Source organism: Cricetulus griseus, chromosome 4 (assembly GCF_003668045.3).
Source record: "Cricetulus griseus strain 17A/GY chromosome 4, alternate assembly CriGri-PICRH-1.0, whole genome shotgun sequence".
In the NCBI taxonomy this organism is placed as follows: Eukaryota; Metazoa; Chordata; class Mammalia; order Rodentia; family Cricetidae; genus Cricetulus; species Cricetulus griseus.
Window position 1 is genome coordinate 134,883,961 of NC_048597.1, and position 16,957 is coordinate 134,900,917.

Genomic DNA, 16,957 nt, shown 5'->3' on the forward strand with positions numbered 1-16,957 from the left:
TCAGCCGTTTGGGAGCAGTGCAGGGTCAAGAAGAGGTGAGTACCCTGGAGGCTGGTCAGTGACCTTTATTGCGTGATTCTGAGGCGGGCTTAACCCGCCTCGAGAGATTTACTGTGGGAACTTCTGGCTCCGACGTTCCCCTCCTCCGGGTGCTGCTGACCTGCGGTGCTCCCTACTGGAGCCTCCTTCAGCCCTCGAAGGAGCCTCCAGGGCTCCGCCCACACCGGTAGGTGGGCCCAGCGGGTCGCAGGGTTCCCTAGAGGCCCGGAGGCATCCGATGGGACGCAACTGCGAGTCTAGGACCTGCGCGACCTACTGCGCTTCTTGCTGCGGGCTTCAATTAACTTCTGGGAACGGAGCTTGAAGGCAGCACGGGTCACCACATCGCGATCATCCTCCTCACTTTCCTCTTCATCTGCAGAGAGGCATGATGGGCGGAGAGGGTAAGAGATCGCTTCTTTCGCCCTTCCCAGACTTTACCACACCAAACACCTCCTCCTTGGCCTTGACCTAAGGCCACCTCGTGCCCCTCCCATCCATCCTCCTTTGGCATGTACTGACCAAAGAACTTGTCCTTGACAGGGGCAAGGGGCAGAAGGATGCGGGTGTTGAAGAGAGGCAGTTTTCCTTCTAATGAGCTCAGGAACTACAGGAGGCAGGAGAGAGGTGTGAGACTGCAGTGAAGCTCTGTTCCTCCTTCTCCCACCTTACTTCAAGATACTGCCTGAATTCCAGGTGAGATCACTGTCCACTCTGCTGCGTACCCTTTCCTAGCAGACCTACACTGTCACTCAAGCCTACTGCCTGGTCTCTGAGGCCCTCCCCAGAGGCCTCTCTAGAGCATCCGAGGTTCTCCAGTCCTGCCATCCGGGGTCCACCCAACCCCTGCTTCTCTTTTTTGGCTATGAAACTCACATCTCAATCCCCACTATTGCTCCTATCGCCGTCTGCTCTCTGGTTTTCCACCCTCCCCCAGCCTTGATTGTGCCGGCAGAGATTTCAGTACACCACCTCTCGCTCTGTGATGTGTCGCATCATCTCTGATATGTCGTGGCTCTCTAGTTGCCCTTGTAGTCTCAGCAGCTTTTCCTGGACAACCTCCAGCAGATCGGACAAGTAGTTCTCTGAGTCGGGGTCTAACTTCTTTCCTGACAGAACGCTATCATCCTGCAGTGGGGACCGGCTAAGTTACCTGAGAGATGCAGGGCCCCTGGGAGGGGACAGGCTTCACCCACGAGTGGGGCTTTTCCCAGGGCTGGGGAGTTCTGAGATAGAGTACACCCTCTAAAATTAAAGCCCCGCCTTGAAGGCAGAGCCTTTGGACTTGCTATACAAAGTATGGGGAGGTCTATTTGAGATTAATAACACAAGCTAGACCATTGTGAGGGTGGCTTTCTAAAGAAATGGCGCTCTTGCAGACAGGGTGGGACTTCCCTCGCCGGGGACTGCTTAAGTTTTGGGTTAGGGAGGATGGCTGGTTTTGAGCATGGAGTCAGTTTGAGGCTGAGCGAAAGAGAACTTCCCCAGGAATGTGGAACCTGGACAGTGATGCATGGCGTGGAACTTTCTTCCTTAAACAGAGCCTTGGGTTATGAGCAGGAGACAGGGTTAGGATCCTATGGCTTGTATGGAACCTTTACTCCATCTGCTCTGATGCTCTGGGAGGACGAGGGCAGGGCTTGCCAGGGATGGGGTAGAGCTTTCTGCGGGGCCTCCCAGGGACAGTGGCCATTAGGGCTGGAGCTTCTTGGGTGTGGCCTACCGGGAAGGCGGGTAGACCTTTACCAGGGCGGGGCCTACCACTATCACGTGGCTCAGTTTGTTGGCCAGATGCTCCAGGCCGTCCTTGGCCACCTGGAGGGTTCGCAAGGCGCGTTCCAGTTGCTGGTGGATGTCGTTGCGCCGCCGCTCCTCAGTCTTGAATGTCTCCTGCATCGTGTCGCGGAGCTTCCGCTGGCTGCCGGAAGCCAGGCGGTTCAGCAGCTACAGGCGGCTGATTCCAGAGCCCCCCAGGCCTCCCTCAGCCACTTGAGGCTCACCTAACTAGTGTGGCATCCCCTGAGTACTTGAGGTTCTCCAGCTCCCTCTGGAGCCGCTCTTTCTCCTCCTTCATCTTCACCAGCATCTGCTCGTTGTCCCTCTTGAGAGTCTCCAACTGCGTGAAGGTCTCATCCTGGGCCAGGAACCTTCGAAACACAGCCTGCGGGCCACCCATCCCTGGTCAGAGCATGGGCCAAGGGAGGCTGGAGGGCGGTCTGACTCTGTCTGTGTCACACAGCTATGTGTGAGGATTGTGTGGGTCAGTCTCCCGGCTGTTTCAAGGCTGTACTTTTCCCCACGCCTTTCCCTGCCTATATATGAGTTAGCTAAAATCAGCATGCGGAGGTAGAGCGGTGCTTTCAAAAGTCACTGTGCCCGCAAGTTCTGATTGGGTATCTGGCCAAATAGCACAAAGATGCTGGGCCTCTCTGGTGCAATCAGCCTTCCAGCCTTTTGTGTATGTGTGTGCCAAGGCACACATGTGGAAAGTGCTCTCAGGGCCCAGGGATGGAATTCAAGTTGTCAGGCTTGCGCATAATCATTTTTACCCACTAAGCCATCTCACCACTTCTGAAGGAGGGCCTCAGACTAGTAAATGCATGTACAGCTGACCTCACAGGTCAGAGCCCAGATTGCCTAGGGATAACCTCTTTGGAGGAGTAGCTGGGTGCAGAGAAACCAAACTGGAGAAACTAATTGGACAGGGTGTGTGTGTTCTAAGGCAGGATCAAGCACTGGAGGGAGATACACAGGGTCTTGGAAGACAGCATGGCTCCTAACAAGAGTGAGGGCATAACGAAGGGCTGGGATTCCATGGTTAGGGACAATATTGGGCAGTCTACTGTATCCTAGATCATTCCACACAGTGATGATCTTAGAAACAGAACCTGACAAATAAAACTCCCAGAACAGGCATACCAAAGAAGTCAGCACAGTGAGAGAATGGAAGGAAGTGAGGACTGATGTGGACAGCTCTACCAGAGCCGGAGCTGGGCAGGAGAAGACACCTTTAAGGGAAGAGGAGCCTGCCCCACTCCAGTGCAGGCCCAAGGCACTCACATGTGATTCAGCCACTCCAGTGGCATCCTTGACCTTGTCAAACATCATTTCCATCTGGTACATGCCCCAGCGACGCTTCAGCTCCTCCTCTTTGTGGCGTTGGTGGTCATGGACTGTATCTTCTGACTGAAGCAGTACATGCTCTCTGTGAGTCTGCTTAAGGGTAGAGGACAGTCAAAGCCACCATCAAAGTCAACTCTGGATAAGGGTTTGGGCTGGATGCCAGGAGAGGAGCCGTCTTAGCTTGGATTGTGGGGAACCGGACAAAGTTTTGTGACTAGGTACCATCATCCCTGTGGGAGTCACAGAGGTGGTCTCAGAACCAAGGTACGGAGGCAGAGTTCTAGAAGGAGTGGCCTCCGGAAAGAGTTGGGCTAGAGCCCCAGTCAGTTAGAACACCAGGGTCTGAATTAAATGGAGAAGGTTGGGTAGAGGATCAGACAGTCAGGGCAAGCCTGGAGGCCATGGCCTCAAGCAGGAAAGGAGGCAGAGGAGAGCCTGTGAGGAACCAAGTGCAGTGAGTGGAGACAGGGTTGGGAGGGGGCAGGGTGAGGCCATGTGTGAGGTGTAGGCAGGGCTCTGGGTCAGTGTGGAGGCAAGGCAGAGGCTGAGGCCTGTCTGGTTTGGGCTGCTGAAGCCCTGCACCTTTAGTGTGGGGTTAGGCAGAGGCTGAGGCCTGTCTGGTTTGGGCTACTGAAGCCCTGCACTTTAGTTTGCGCACCTTGCGCTCCATGCGCTCTGTCTGAAGTTTCTTCTCTTCTGCCCGTTTCTTGCAGTCAGTTATGTAGAATTCACGCTTCTTTCGGTCTCGGATTGCAGTCTCCTCCAGATATTGCAACTGGCTCTAGAAGGCAGGCAGGCAGGCAGGGGGCATCTGGTATCTATCCAGGATAGGAATGGAACAGCGGACCCCAGGCAACACAGCAACAGTACCATTGCTGGAGACTTAAAGACAACTGACTTCTGACTATAATTCCCTGAGCCTTTGGTGTTCCAGATGCTATTTTCTCTAAATTGAAACACTCCCTCATAGAGAGAGGGAGATTCAAGACTCAGGAAGTCCACGAAACTTCACAAGGCTCAAGAAACAAGCTTCACAAGGCCCTTCCCCGGTTAACATGGATGCGTGAGAAGACTGATGAGTAGAACTCTAGGGATGGGCTTTCCCATCAGTAACCCTCACCCATGCTCTGCAAGGATGTCAGAAGCCAGCCTTGGCGACCCCCCATGCCTAGCTAGTCGCCAGCTAGTCTAGCATCCCACCCCTCAGATTCCAAGACCTGGCCTGAGAAGCAACTAACACCTATCCCTTCCCCCACTTTCTTAGTTAGTGCCTGAGATAAACACAGGAGATTCCGGATACCTGCCTGAGAGCAATTAACATTCATTCCTCCCCCCACCTCCTTTTTCTCTGCTTCCCCCTTTTTCTTTAAAAGGCCCCTTGGTTTCAATAAACTAAGACCTTGACAAGACAAAAATCGCTTGGTCTCGCTTTTCTTTTCCGCCCATTATTTTCAGGCTTGATCCACTTCGGACCCACGAATTACTAGAGCCCCTCGGGCTGGGGCACACGGAAGCCCAATAAACTCTTTGTTCTCCAAGTTGGGCTCTGGTGGAAAGGTTGATGGTTTTTGTTTTTGTTTAACTTTGTAGCCTTGGCTGGCCTGGAACTTTCTATGTAGACCAGACTGGGCTGAAACTCAGAGATCTGCTTCTACCTCTGAGCACTGGTATTAAAGGCTTGTGTTAACACAGATAACAATGGTAGCTGTGAAGGACTGCCACCCTACTCCACCCTGGGGCAGGAAGACTACTAGTACCTTGGCAATGTCCCGGGCATTCAGGGCCTCTTGATTCACCACTTTCAGCTCTACTACCTCATGTTTGGTCTTCACCACCTCAGCCTCCATGGAGTCCAGTCGGTTCTCCAAGTTGAGACTCTCGTCCTGACACATGGAGAGAGGGAAAGCTTGTGACTGCTGTCCCTGGCCAGGTCTGCCCTCCTCACCTACCTCTCTCTCCAAAATGTCCCTACCTGGAGGTAAGACTTGAGCTGCAGGTACACATTGGTAATGTGCTCTGCTTCCTCTGCCTTCATCCGGGCCTTCTCCAGCCGGTTCTCCAGGTTGCGCATGGTCTAGGGGAACAGCAGGCTGGGCCAGGTTCCTTTCACCACCATCCATGCCTGCCCCAGGACCCCTTCAGCCCTCAGCAAGCCCCACCTTGGCCGCCTCTGTGTTGCCGTCTTGCACCTCTGCCAACTCCAGTTGGTGCATGCTGTGCTGTAGCTTCAGTTCCTGCAGCCGCTTCTGCCGCAGCGTTACCTGATATCGCAAGGCATTCAACTGGTTCACCTTATCCCTCAGCTGGTGTTCCAGGTGCTCCAGGGCCTGCTGCAGGGGAGCAGAGAGCAAAACCTCAGCTTACCCTCCCCAAGGACTTGAGTCCTGGTTCTCCTAGAAGCCTTTGTCTCTCTGGTCTCCTAGCTGGTTTCCAGGACCCTTGGCATCCATTTTCTCTCTCTCTCTCTCTCTCTCTCTCTCTCCTCTCTCTCTCTCTCTCTGTGTGTGTGTGTGTGTGTGTGTGTGTGTGTGCAACAGGATGGCCATGGCTCTGAGCTATAGACCCAGCTCTCTTTCACCTTTTTTTTTTTTTTAAAGCCATGGTTTTATGTAGTCTAGACTGGCTTCAAATTGTGTGTCCATCCAGAGATAAACTTGAATTCCTGATCTTTCTGTCTCCACCTCCTGAGTGTTGGGATCATATTGGTGTACAACTGTACCATATTTAATGAGGCCCTGGAGAGATCAACCAGGGCTTTGGCTTGGTGTGTGTGTGTGTGTGTGTGTGTGTGTGTGTGTGTGTGTGTGTATGTGTGTGTGTGTGTGTGTAAGCACATGAGAGAGAGACAGAGAGACAGAGATAGAGACAGAGACACAGAGAGACAGAGAGAGCAGGTACCCCTATGTACATGGAGGTCAGAGGTCAATGTCTGGGATCTTTGTCTTTTGGTTTCCAGCTTTTTGATTTAGGCATGGTCTCTCACTTAGCCTGAGCTGATTGGATCACTGACTAGCTGTTGAGAGCTCTGGGGACTCTCCTCTCTCAGTCCCCTAGTCCTGGGATGACCTGCCGGCTCAGTTCAGTGACTTCCACCAGCAAGCACTGCCACCTGACATCTTACTTTTTATTTCTTTCACTTGTTGGGTGCATTTCCTAAAGGTCAGGCATGGGATCCCGCTCCAGGAGCGGTGCTTTTTTACTTTTTTCAGTTCGGACTGCTGGGTCCTTTTTCGATTTCGGGACAGCTGTGTCCCCTTCGGGGCCAGGCCCCTGGCAACTCCCACGGGCAGACGTGCATCCGTAGAAGAGCTTATTGCTGGTTTTCTACCTGCCTCACCCATGGGAAATGCATAGAGGAACCTTTCTGGTTTCATCCAACAAGCAGGTAAACAGACAAAAGCGGCTTACGGTTGCCGCCATTTTGGTCATGTGACCTACCTGTAGGCACGCCCAGCTCCAGTGTCCTTTGCCAGCAAACCTGTCTGTCAGCCAGATCTTTTTCTTTTTATTTTATTTTTGTCTTTTTCTTTTTATTTTATTTTTTGTCTATGATTTCTTCTTTCACTGGCTCTGTTATTCATGGCTTGTTTACTAAATACTGTGCCTTTCCAGGGCCCTCTGTTTAAGTCTACTCTGTCCCTTTAAATCTCCTGTCTGTTTGCTACAATGTACGGATCAGAGATTACATTCTGGTTCCCCCTTTACTGTTATCCAGTCCTGCTTGTCTCTATACCTGTAATTTAACTTTATACTTATCTAGCTTATATACAATTTAAATTAAACTATACTAAGTCTCATATTTCTAAATTGCTATATATCTTTAAATGATGGTAAACATTTAAGGTCATAAAGGTATAATTTAACTATACTTAAAATATAAGCTAAGTCTATACAACTTAAATTTAACTCATGTATCTTTAAGTGATGATGAAAGTGTACAATCATATAGGTCTATTTCAAACTAACAAAATATTTATACCACTCAGTCTAACCTATAAGCCATTTACAAAGGTACAGCTTTTATTACAAAAAGGAATTTTTCTCTAACTAAAGGCAAACTTAACTGCTAAGATACTAAACAGACAGCCCTCAAATGCTCAGAGATCTAGAGAATATGGCATTTAAAATGTTTTGTTAAAAAGCTTTTTGTAACAGAGAGATAGGCCAGCTGCTGGCCCCACCCCATTTCCTCCGAGAAGACTGGGCACTGAAGAAACTTCATCTCGAGTCAGTGACAACGCTGGTCACTGAGCAACCCTGCCCTTCACCTCAACTACTACAAAGTATTCCAGACCTTGGACAAGAGGACGACGGAATCGACTTTCCCGGCGTTGCTTGGGCCAACGGTAGGCAAGTCTTCCCAAAGTCTGTAATCCACAGGTCACAAGTTATCAGCAAGAAGGCAGGTGTCCTGCAGCCCGCTACTATGGATGGAGGACCTTGGGGATGGCTGTCCATGCAGCCTGCTGGCAAGTCTCTGTTATTCTTTAATCATTGATTCAGGTAAAATCTTATCCTTCTCAAGAACTCTGATGCTTTTGACGACTGGTAGTCTTGCCAGCTTAAAGCAAAACATTCCAGTAACAGGTATTTTAGGGTTTATCTATGTAAAGATAGGAAAGTCTAAGATATATGAAGGTCTGAGAATGTAGTTACGAAGGCCTGAGGATATAAAGGCTTAAATGATGATAAAATGAGTTGAGACATTAAAAAGAATAAAAAATGTTCCTGACTTCTCTATTTCTCATGCTACTGTTCATAATAAAGTTCAACAATACCACTATATGATCATAACTACAAGGTCAAGATTAAGATGCTTTTCATTGTCCTAAAAAAATCTGTCTTTTTTAAATGGTAATACTTTCAGCCAAATTGCTTCTAACATGAATATGATTCTAACATGTCTAATACTTATGTTTCCACAAACTCTAAGGATTCTTGTAAGTTCCAGGGAGCCAAATCAGATCCAAACAGGTCAGATTCACTCCAGGTAATATTCAATCTTTCCCTGGTCCCAAATTCCCTTCACTCATCTTGGGACTCCTTGGGAACCCCTCCCTCATCTTACAATCTTCCCCTCAAGTGACAGGACCTAAGAAAAAAATTTTTTTCTAAACTTAACCTTGTCCTCTGCTCTGTCAACATCTTGCCAGGTCTAAGAGGCGCCAGGGAGTTCCATACAGCCTGGACTACAATGAAACAACCAGCTTCCCCAGGACGTGGCAGCACCCCAACCTTCTCGGGTCCCCCAAAGATGGTCAACGCCCCCACGTCAGCAGGAAGCAGTCTTAAGAATTCGACGCCCTTATTCCTTAACCTGCCATGTCTAAACACCCCACCTTTTTTTAATAATAAGTAGAGGTGGGAATGAAAGGTTCAGGCATTATGCTGGCCTGCCCCTGTTACCTGGTGGAATCCACTCAGGCAATACCCTGGTCAGCCCAAGGTTCCATGGGAAAGAAGTCTGGAAAGGTGCAGAGGACCCCTTTAAAAGATAGGCCCCTTTAAAAGATAGGCCCCTGCACCTTTCTCTCTCTGCCCCTTTGCTCTCTCTCTGTCTCTCTCTCTCTCTCCCCCCCTGTCTCTCTGTTCCCCGCTCTCTCTCTCTATGGCGACCAGCCATGGCGGTCAGCCATTACCCTGTTCCTCTTCTTAGTTTACCCATTCTGTTGCGCCTTATAATAAACTTATAATCTTATGTCTGTCTCAATATTTCTCTTTTCTTCGTTTTAAACAAAAGAATAACAACAGGTACATGCAACTACACCTTGTCCCCATTTTTTTAAATTTATTTTTCCATGTGTGTGGGTGCACATGTGGAGGTCAGAGGACAACTTGTGGGAAGGATTGGTTCTTCCCTTCTATCATTTGAGCTCAGATATCAAACTCAGGTCATCAGGCTTGGCAATAAGCACTTTTATCTGTTGGGCCATCTTGCCAGCCCACACTCAGATTTTTTATATGGGTTCTGGAAATAGGATTTATGCTTACACAGCAAGCATATTACTGGCTGAGCCATCTCCCCAGGTTCTTAGTTCATCTCCCATCACAGTTTTTACATTTTTATTTCATTTTTAAGTGTAATGGTATGTTGACTACATGCATATCTGTGCACCATTTGTGTCTAATGCCCCAGGAAGCCAGAAGAGGGCACTGTATCCCTTGCAGCTGGAGTTACAGACAGTTGTGAGCAGCTACGTGGGTGCTGGGAACTGCACTTAGGTGCTCTGAGATTTAAACCATTGAGCCATCGCTTCAGTCTCCAGCCTGGATTTTTAAAGACTTAAGGATCTTTTTTTTCTTTTCACCCATCCCCCAGCCTGTAAAGCTGAGCATACTGCAGTACTGGGACTGGCATGTAGTCATCTGGGTTAGCCCACAGAGCCTCACATGGGAAGAGGTGAGGATGGCAATCACTAAGGAGAAAAGCCCGGTGGCCTCAGACAGGAGCAAAGCCCAAAATGGCACAGGCAAAGAGCTGCTCCATGAGAGATGGGTTCCTGCCATCACCAATAATCAAGTTGCTGAACACCATTCCAATACCAGGCTCTCATTAGGCCACACCAACTACAGTGGCCTCAATACCAATTAACTTAGCTGCTGCACCAGTGTCCAGGGAGACATCACCAGAACTCTTGTCTGGCCACCTGGAGAGGGCAGCAGCTGCAGGAAGGCCGTCCAGGTGGGGGCCTCTGGTCTTCTCAGGAGGGAGGCAGACACAGACCCGATCAGAACCCTGATGCAAGAGCTGAACAGGACTGGAGAAATAAGCAGTGCCTTAGCCTTGGTGGTTTACATGTTTTACATCTTTTTTAGCCTCCCAGTTTTAGCCCTGGGTCTCAGCTTCTCTTACCCCCACCCCACCTCTTTTTCAAGACAGGGTTTCCTTGTGTAAAAGCTTTGGCTGTCTGGAACTCAATTTGCAGACCAGACTGGCCTTGAACTCACAAGAGATTCACCTGCCTCTGCCTCTGCCTCCAGAGTTCTGGGATTAAAGGCATACGCTACCCCTGCTCAGCTTCCTCTTTCTTTTTTAAAGATATATTTCATATTTAATTATGTGTATGAATGTGGGTATGTGCAAATGTGTGCAGTGCCCTCAGAGGCCAAAGACATCGGATTAGGTGCTAGAGTTACAGCCAATTGTGAGCAGCCTCAAGTGGGTGCTTGAAATCCAACTTGGGTCCTCTACAAGAGCAGTATGTTCTATTAACTACTGAGCCATCTTTCTAGACAGATACCCACTCCCACAACCCAGGGTTTCAGGTATCACTGTGCAGCCCAGGCTGGCCTTCAACTGCTACTCCTCTTGTCTCAGCCTCCCTGTGCTCAGAATAGAAGCATCCTCCCCCACACTCAACATCTGTCAGTCTTCCACAGGACATACCTTTTTGGACGGGCTCACTCTGTTTTATCATGGAAATGCCACCAACGATAACACTAGGTGAAACACAAGGCCAGTGTGTAATAAAGATTTCATTGATAGACCAACAAGGCGGCTCAGTGAGCAAAAGTGCTTGCTGCTATGCCAGATGGTCTGAGTTCCCTCACCAAAACCCACATGGTCGGAGAGAACCAACTCCCCAAAGTTGTTGTCTGACCTCCAAAACACCACACGTCGAGGCACCTGAGACTGCATATACAAAAACAAATGTTAACTTTTTTCTTTGAGTGAATAGATAAATGCTCAGCTGGTATGGAGAAAGCTTGCAGAGGAAGCTCCAAGGGCAAGGAGTCAGTGTGGAGGAAGTAAGTGGGGCGGGGGGGGGGGGTTACCTCACAAGTCCTGTTCTTCAGGTAAGGCTTCTCTGACTTCCATTCCTGAATGATTGCGTGGACCACTTTAGACTCTCCCTGCCAAGGAGAGGAGCCCAGTCACTTCTTCAGGTCACTTGTTTGCCCCACAAATGCCTCAGCTCACCTGTGCACCCTCACCTGAAGTAGGTCTTTTAGCTGCATGTGGAGAGCCTTGGTCTCCTCTTGAAGCTGGCTGATGGTGTCTTGGTTCTTCTTCATGTTCCATTGGGAGCTCTCATAAAAGGCCTTCCGGTCACCCTCTGGGGCAGACAGAGGTCACTGTCACTGGGCAGGTGGGTGACACTTCCCACAGAAAAGACCTATTTGGTGGTGGTGGTGGTGGTGGTGGTGGTGGTAGGCTTTTGTTTGCTTTGTTTTCATTTTTAGATAGGGTTTCTTGTAGCCCAGGCTAGCCATAAACTTATAACATAGCCAAGGCTAGCCTTGAACTCTTGCTCCTCCTCGGCCCATCTCCCAAGTGTTGGGATTGTAGATGTGCAGTCATATCAGACTCAGTCTATGCAGAGCTGGGGTTGGAACGTGCCAAGGAAGTACCCTGCCAGCTGAGCTACAGCCCCAGAACTCTTTTACTTAAAAGGAGCAAGAAGAAGACGAAGAAGAAATGCACGTGCTTGCATGAGTATACCCACACATGTAAATAGGGAGGCCCATGCGCCTATGCACTTGGAGGCCAGAAAAACATTGGGTGTTCTCCATATCACTCTGGGTCCATTCTTCCCTCTTTTAAAAGACTTTATTTTAGAGGCTGGAGAGAGATGGCTTAGCAGGTTAAGATTCACTACTCTTCTTGCAGAAGACTCAAGTTCAGTTCTAGCACCCATATGGTAGCTCACAACTGCCTATACTCAAGTTCTAGGGGTCAGAATTCCTTGTTTGGCCTTCTTGGGCACCTGCACGTATGTGTATTACCTCTGTTCTCCCCAACACATATACAGTATTAAAAATAAAATCTTTAAAATTAAAAATAAAATCTTTAAAAATAAAAATAAAAATTTCAAGTGTGTATGTTTGCATATGTGTGGATGTGTGCATTGTCTGCAGAAGCCAGAAGATGGCTTTGAGTCCCCTGGAGCTGGTGGAGTTAGAAGTGGTAGGGGACTGCTGGACTGGGTGCTAGGAACTGAGCTTGGGTCCTCTGTAAGAACAGTGTGTAGACTTAAGTCCTGAGGCATCTCTCTAATCTCCTATCCATTAGTTCTGGAGGCAGAGTCTCTCTGTGAATGATGGGGTTGGGGTCTCTGCTAGGCTGAAAGCAGTGAGGCTCCGTTTTCTACCCAACTAGGAGCTGAAGTTAGAGGCATCTACCCAGCTTTTTATGTGGTGCTAGAATTGAAAGCACCCATTTTCAACTTTGAAGCAAGCACTTTCAAATTCTTAGCCATCTCTTCACCAGCATCACCCCCTCTGGTCTTGTTTTTCTCAGAGAAAGTCTCTTACAGCCCAGGATGGTATGGAACTCACTATGCAGCCAAGGCTGGCCTTGAACTCTTGATATTCCCATATCCAAGCCCCAAGTGTTGAGATACCGATAGGCGTGTATCCCACATTTCTGGCACTTAAGACCTTTTGCAAACCATTTTTTGTTGTTGTTGTTTGAGCCCTTTAATAAGTCTCAGTATGTAGCTCAGGCTAGCCTGGATCCTCCTGCCTCAGACACCTGCTATGCACCATCAAGCCCAGTCAACAGTATTATGGTGGAAGTGCCAAGTATCTTAATGTAGTTATGATACAATATACTAAAATACCACTCTGTATCCCATAAACATGTATAAGTATTTCATATCAGTCAAAACCATATGAGCTAAACAGGTGTGGTGGTGCACTTGAGAGGCAAAGGCAGGCAGAGCTCTGTGAGTTAGAGGCTACCCAGGGCTATACAGTAAGATCCTGTTTCAAAAACAAAGCTGGGAGGTGGTGGCCCATGACTTTAATCCCAGCACTCAGGAGGCAGAGGCAGGCAGATCTCTCTGAGTTTGAGGCCAGCCTGGTCCACAAAGCAAGTTCCAGGACAGCCAGAGCTGTTATACAGAGAAACCCTGTCTTGAAAAAAACAAATAAGCAAACAAACTCAAGCAAATAAAAAGCAAAGTTCAAAGGCTGGAGAGATGGCTCGGTGTTGAAGAGGACAGCTTCACCAGAGGTTTGATGTCCAGCACCCACAAGGCAGCTCACAAGAGTCTGTAACTTCAGTTCCAGGGGATCTGATGCCCTCTTCTGGCCTCCAAAGGCACGAGGCACACACATGGTGCACAGATATACAAATACAGGTAAAACATTCATATGCATAAAGTTTTAAAGATTAATTTAAAAAAACAAAATCTATAGGGCTATGGCTGTAGCTCATAACTAGCCTTCATGAGAGCCTGGGTCTGATCTCAAGAAGCACAAACATGAATAAACAAACCAGTGTGGTGACACACGGCTTTAATCTCAACACTCAGAAGACCTCAGCAGGAAGATTTCTGAATTCAAGGCTGGCCAAGTCTACAAAGCTAGTTCATTCCTTTACTCTCTTAGCATGAGGAAGGTAGAGGTAGGAGGATCAGACAGACACTCAAGGTCCCAGGGAACAGACTCAGGTCATCAGGCTTTACAGCAAGCATCCTTATCTGTTGAGACATCAAGACATTGTGCTGACCTACATTTCCTTGGCCTGTCTTGTCTTCCTTCTTTCTCTTCCCTCCTCCTCCCTCTTTTCCCCCCTCTTCCCGCCCCACCCCCAGGGTCTTACTCTGTAGCTCAGGTTAGCTTTTAACTCCCTAGACACCAATACTATCCTCAAACTCATGGCCTCAGCCTCCCAAGTGCTGCAATTACAGGTGTATGCTACCACACCTTGTATACTTCACAATATTTTTAAACTAAAAGAATATTAAGTGCTGGGTGGTGTAGTGCCCACCTTTTATTCCAGCACTCAGGAGGCAGAAGTAGGAGGATATAGTGAGTTCCAGGATAGCCAAGGCCACACAGAGAAACCCTGCCTCAAAAAACAAAACAAAACAAAACAAACAAACAAACAAAAAAAGTTCAGTGAGGCACAGCTAAGTGCTCCAGTGCTTGCCTAGCATATGCAGGGCCTAGGGTAGAGAACCAAGCCCAGGCTAGCTTTAGACTGGTTACATCCCCAAGGATGACCTTGCACTCCTAATCCTCCTGCTCCCCAAATTCTCCAATTGCATGGGTGTGCTACTGTGTCTGGCTTTGAATACACACACACACACACACACACACACACACACACACACACACACACACACACACAGAGAGAGAGAGAGAGAGAGAGAGAGAGAGAGAGAGAGATATCTGGCTGGAATTCCATAGTAGACCAGACTGAACTTAAATTCAGAGATCTACCTGTGATTAAAGGCATGTACCACCACACCCAGCCTGAAAGATTACTTTTGTGGGGAGAAGGGTTGGAGACAGGGTTTCTCTGTGTAGCCCTGGCTATCCTGGATCTCACTTTGCAGACCAGGCTGGCCTTGTAACTCACAGAGATATCTGCCTGCCTCTGCCTCCAGAGTGCTGGGATTAAAGTTGTGTAATACCACAGCCTGGTTTAAGATTACATTTTAACAATAAGAATAACAGCATACTAGGGTTTTCCAAATGCTTCATAACCAACATTTGGTCTTGATAGTTCTTTGCTGTGGAGCTATATTAGGCTGTACAACATTCAAGGCATTAATAAACCCATATTCAGCAACACGACAGCCAAAAAAGTCTGCTACACACTTTGCTCAGTGGTCTCGGGGAAAAAACATCATTAACTCCCTCCATGGAAGCCACTAATTTTCATTTCCTACTGTGTAACAATATGCACTATTTTCAGCATTTCATGAATTTCAAGTACTACATTGTAGGTTACTATGCCCATATTATAGATGGAAAAACTGAATACAATTAAATTACTCCTAGTTCTTCAAGAGCTAACAGCTACTATGCAGAGCTAGGATTCAAACTCAAAAGAAACAAACTCTCCTGGGGCTGTAGACATAACTCACTAAAGTGCTTGAGTAGCATGTATGAAGTCCTGGCTCCCAGCCTCAGTGCCTCACAATCCAGGTATCATGGCACAAGCCTATAATCCATGAGGTGGAGTTAGGTCTCCTTAGAGTTCAAGCCAGCCTGGGCCACATGAGACCAAGTCTCAAAAATAATAATTAAATAAATAAATAAAAATTGGGTGGGAGAAGCTGGGCATAGTGTCACACACCTTTAATCCCAGCAGTTGGAAGGCAGAGGTAAGCAGATCTGAGTTCAAGGCCAGCCTGGTCTACAGAGCGTGTGCCAAGACAGCCAGGGCTACATAGAAAAATCTCATTTCAAAAAACCCAAAGACAAAAATAAATAAGCAAATAAAAAACAGAATTAGGCAGAAGATATGGCTCAGTGGTTAAGAGCATTTGCTGTTCCTGCAGAGGGCCCAAGGTTAGTCTCCAGTACACACACTGGTCAGTTTATAATGCCTGTAACTACAGCTCCAAGAGATCCACTGCCGTCTCCTGGTTTCTGAGAGTACTTCACTTGGTCCACAGATACTCAAAACAGAACAATAAATAAATAAAATAAGAAAAAAAGAACTCTAGAATCTGTGCTTTTCACCCACACACATGCACATTGGAAGAGGTAAAATTACGACGAAATGTGAAAGAAAGGTAAGGAGAAGTATGAACAAATTTGAGTGTTTGCGTCTACAAGTTAGTCACCTAGATTCGTACTGGTTAAACGCCTGTCACAAGGTGCCTACTCGGAAGCCCCTGTTGATCCCTGATTCTTCTGTGCCCTCTGCAGCCATCTTACCTAACAGTTGGATTTTCCTTTGTAACTCAATCATCTGTGCGTGCACAAAAGACTTCGTCGTATGATAGGAGGCTTTCCCCTTGAGACGTTGTGCTGGCCAGGCCTGTGCCCGGCCTAAAGCCTTGCCTCGGTGGCTCTGAACCTTAGTGCCCTTGGCTTTGGAAGAGGGAGCTGAAATTTGCTCCTGGCTAGACACAGCGTGGGTGGCGGCTGCCCAGCACAGGGGAGACGTCATGATGATTGGGTTGAGGTCAGGGAGCCTCTAAAGAGTAGGAGCAACTACAAGTTGGCCTCTTTGGTCCGGGTTCCTCCCTTCACACGGGTTCCCTGAGCTCTGGAAATGCACTTTTGCTAACTGCTTGGCTGGGGGCCTGTGAGCATCTCCCGGTTGCTAAGTAACTTCCTCCCCCTCCCGCGTTCCCAAGGAAACCACCTGCAGTACATCCCCCCACGGCTCTCACTGGCTGGTGACGTTCGGAGGGGCGGTTCCACAAGCAGGATTCGCGAAGGAGAGGTCACTCCAGCGCTCACGTGTTCGCTTCTCTCCGACGGCTCGCGGGCACCGGCCCGAAGCCCGCCACTCTCAAGATGGAGGCTCATTGCGCCGCCATTAACACTAGACTCCCGACCTGTTCTCTGCGAGTCTGCCTTCACGTTCCCACTCAAGATGGCCGCCTCCCTGGCGGCACCCACACTCTCGACACTCTCAACATGGCGTCCCCGAGCGGCCATTCCCCGAGCGTGGCGAGCAAAACGGAAGTGACGCATACCGGGCAGTTCCGTCTTCTTTCTGCTGCAGGAACCGTGGCTGCTGAGCCAGGCCGGTGTAGTGGCTGCTACTGACCTTTGTCTCGGCCTCGTGTAGGTGACGAGGCGGCGGTGGGAGGAAGGCACCCTAATTGCTTATAGGTTGCAGCAGGGAGGGCGGTGGGGAGGGACTGTAACTTCTTTGGGCTTGTTGGCGGGAGTTGCCCGCTTCTCCCCGTTACGGAGACCTAAGGTTTTGAGTTCCCACTGGCTCCGGTTGGGGAGACTCCCTGGCCCTGCACCTCCAACTCGGCAGCCAGTTGAGCGAGCGCTCCTTGCCCGGAAGCAGTGGTGAGTCCAGTTTTGGATAAGCAACCCTTTTAATGACTGGATGCTTCATTCTTTCCTACAGTGAGAGGAAGTAGCA

At 48.8% G+C, this 16,957-nt stretch overlaps 1 protein-coding gene across 4 annotated transcripts; it reads right to left on the reverse strand.

Annotated features, from left to right (window-relative positions):
- Window positions 1–49: 49 nt before the first annotated feature.
- On the reverse strand, window positions 50–16,923 carry Ccdc151 (coiled-coil domain containing 151). 4 transcript variants are annotated; one of them, XM_035443527.1, is made up of 13 exons: window positions 16,554–16,923; window positions 11,098–11,219; window positions 10,939–11,016; window positions 5,322–5,492; window positions 5,135–5,236; window positions 4,920–5,045; window positions 3,821–3,943; window positions 3,100–3,252; window positions 2,040–2,200; window positions 1,801–1,957; window positions 1,012–1,167; window positions 562–646; window positions 50–415 (listed from the first exon to the last, which is right to left on the reverse strand). In XM_035443527.1, exons 2-13 carry the CDS (start codon window positions 11,176–11,178, stop codon window positions 297–299), a joined length of 1,512 nt encoding a protein of 503 aa, XP_035299418.1. In that variant the 5' UTR covers window positions 11,179–11,219; window positions 16,554–16,923; the 3' UTR covers window positions 50–296. The 4 variants fall into 4 exon arrangements, with proteins under 4 accessions (XP_035299418.1, XP_027267394.1, XP_027267396.1 ...); XM_027411593.1 differs by having other exon boundaries at window positions 16,245–16,576; XM_027411595.2 differs by lacking the exon at window positions 16,554–16,923 and adding an exon at window positions 16,217–16,353.
- Window positions 16,924–16,957: the final 34 nt, after the last annotated feature.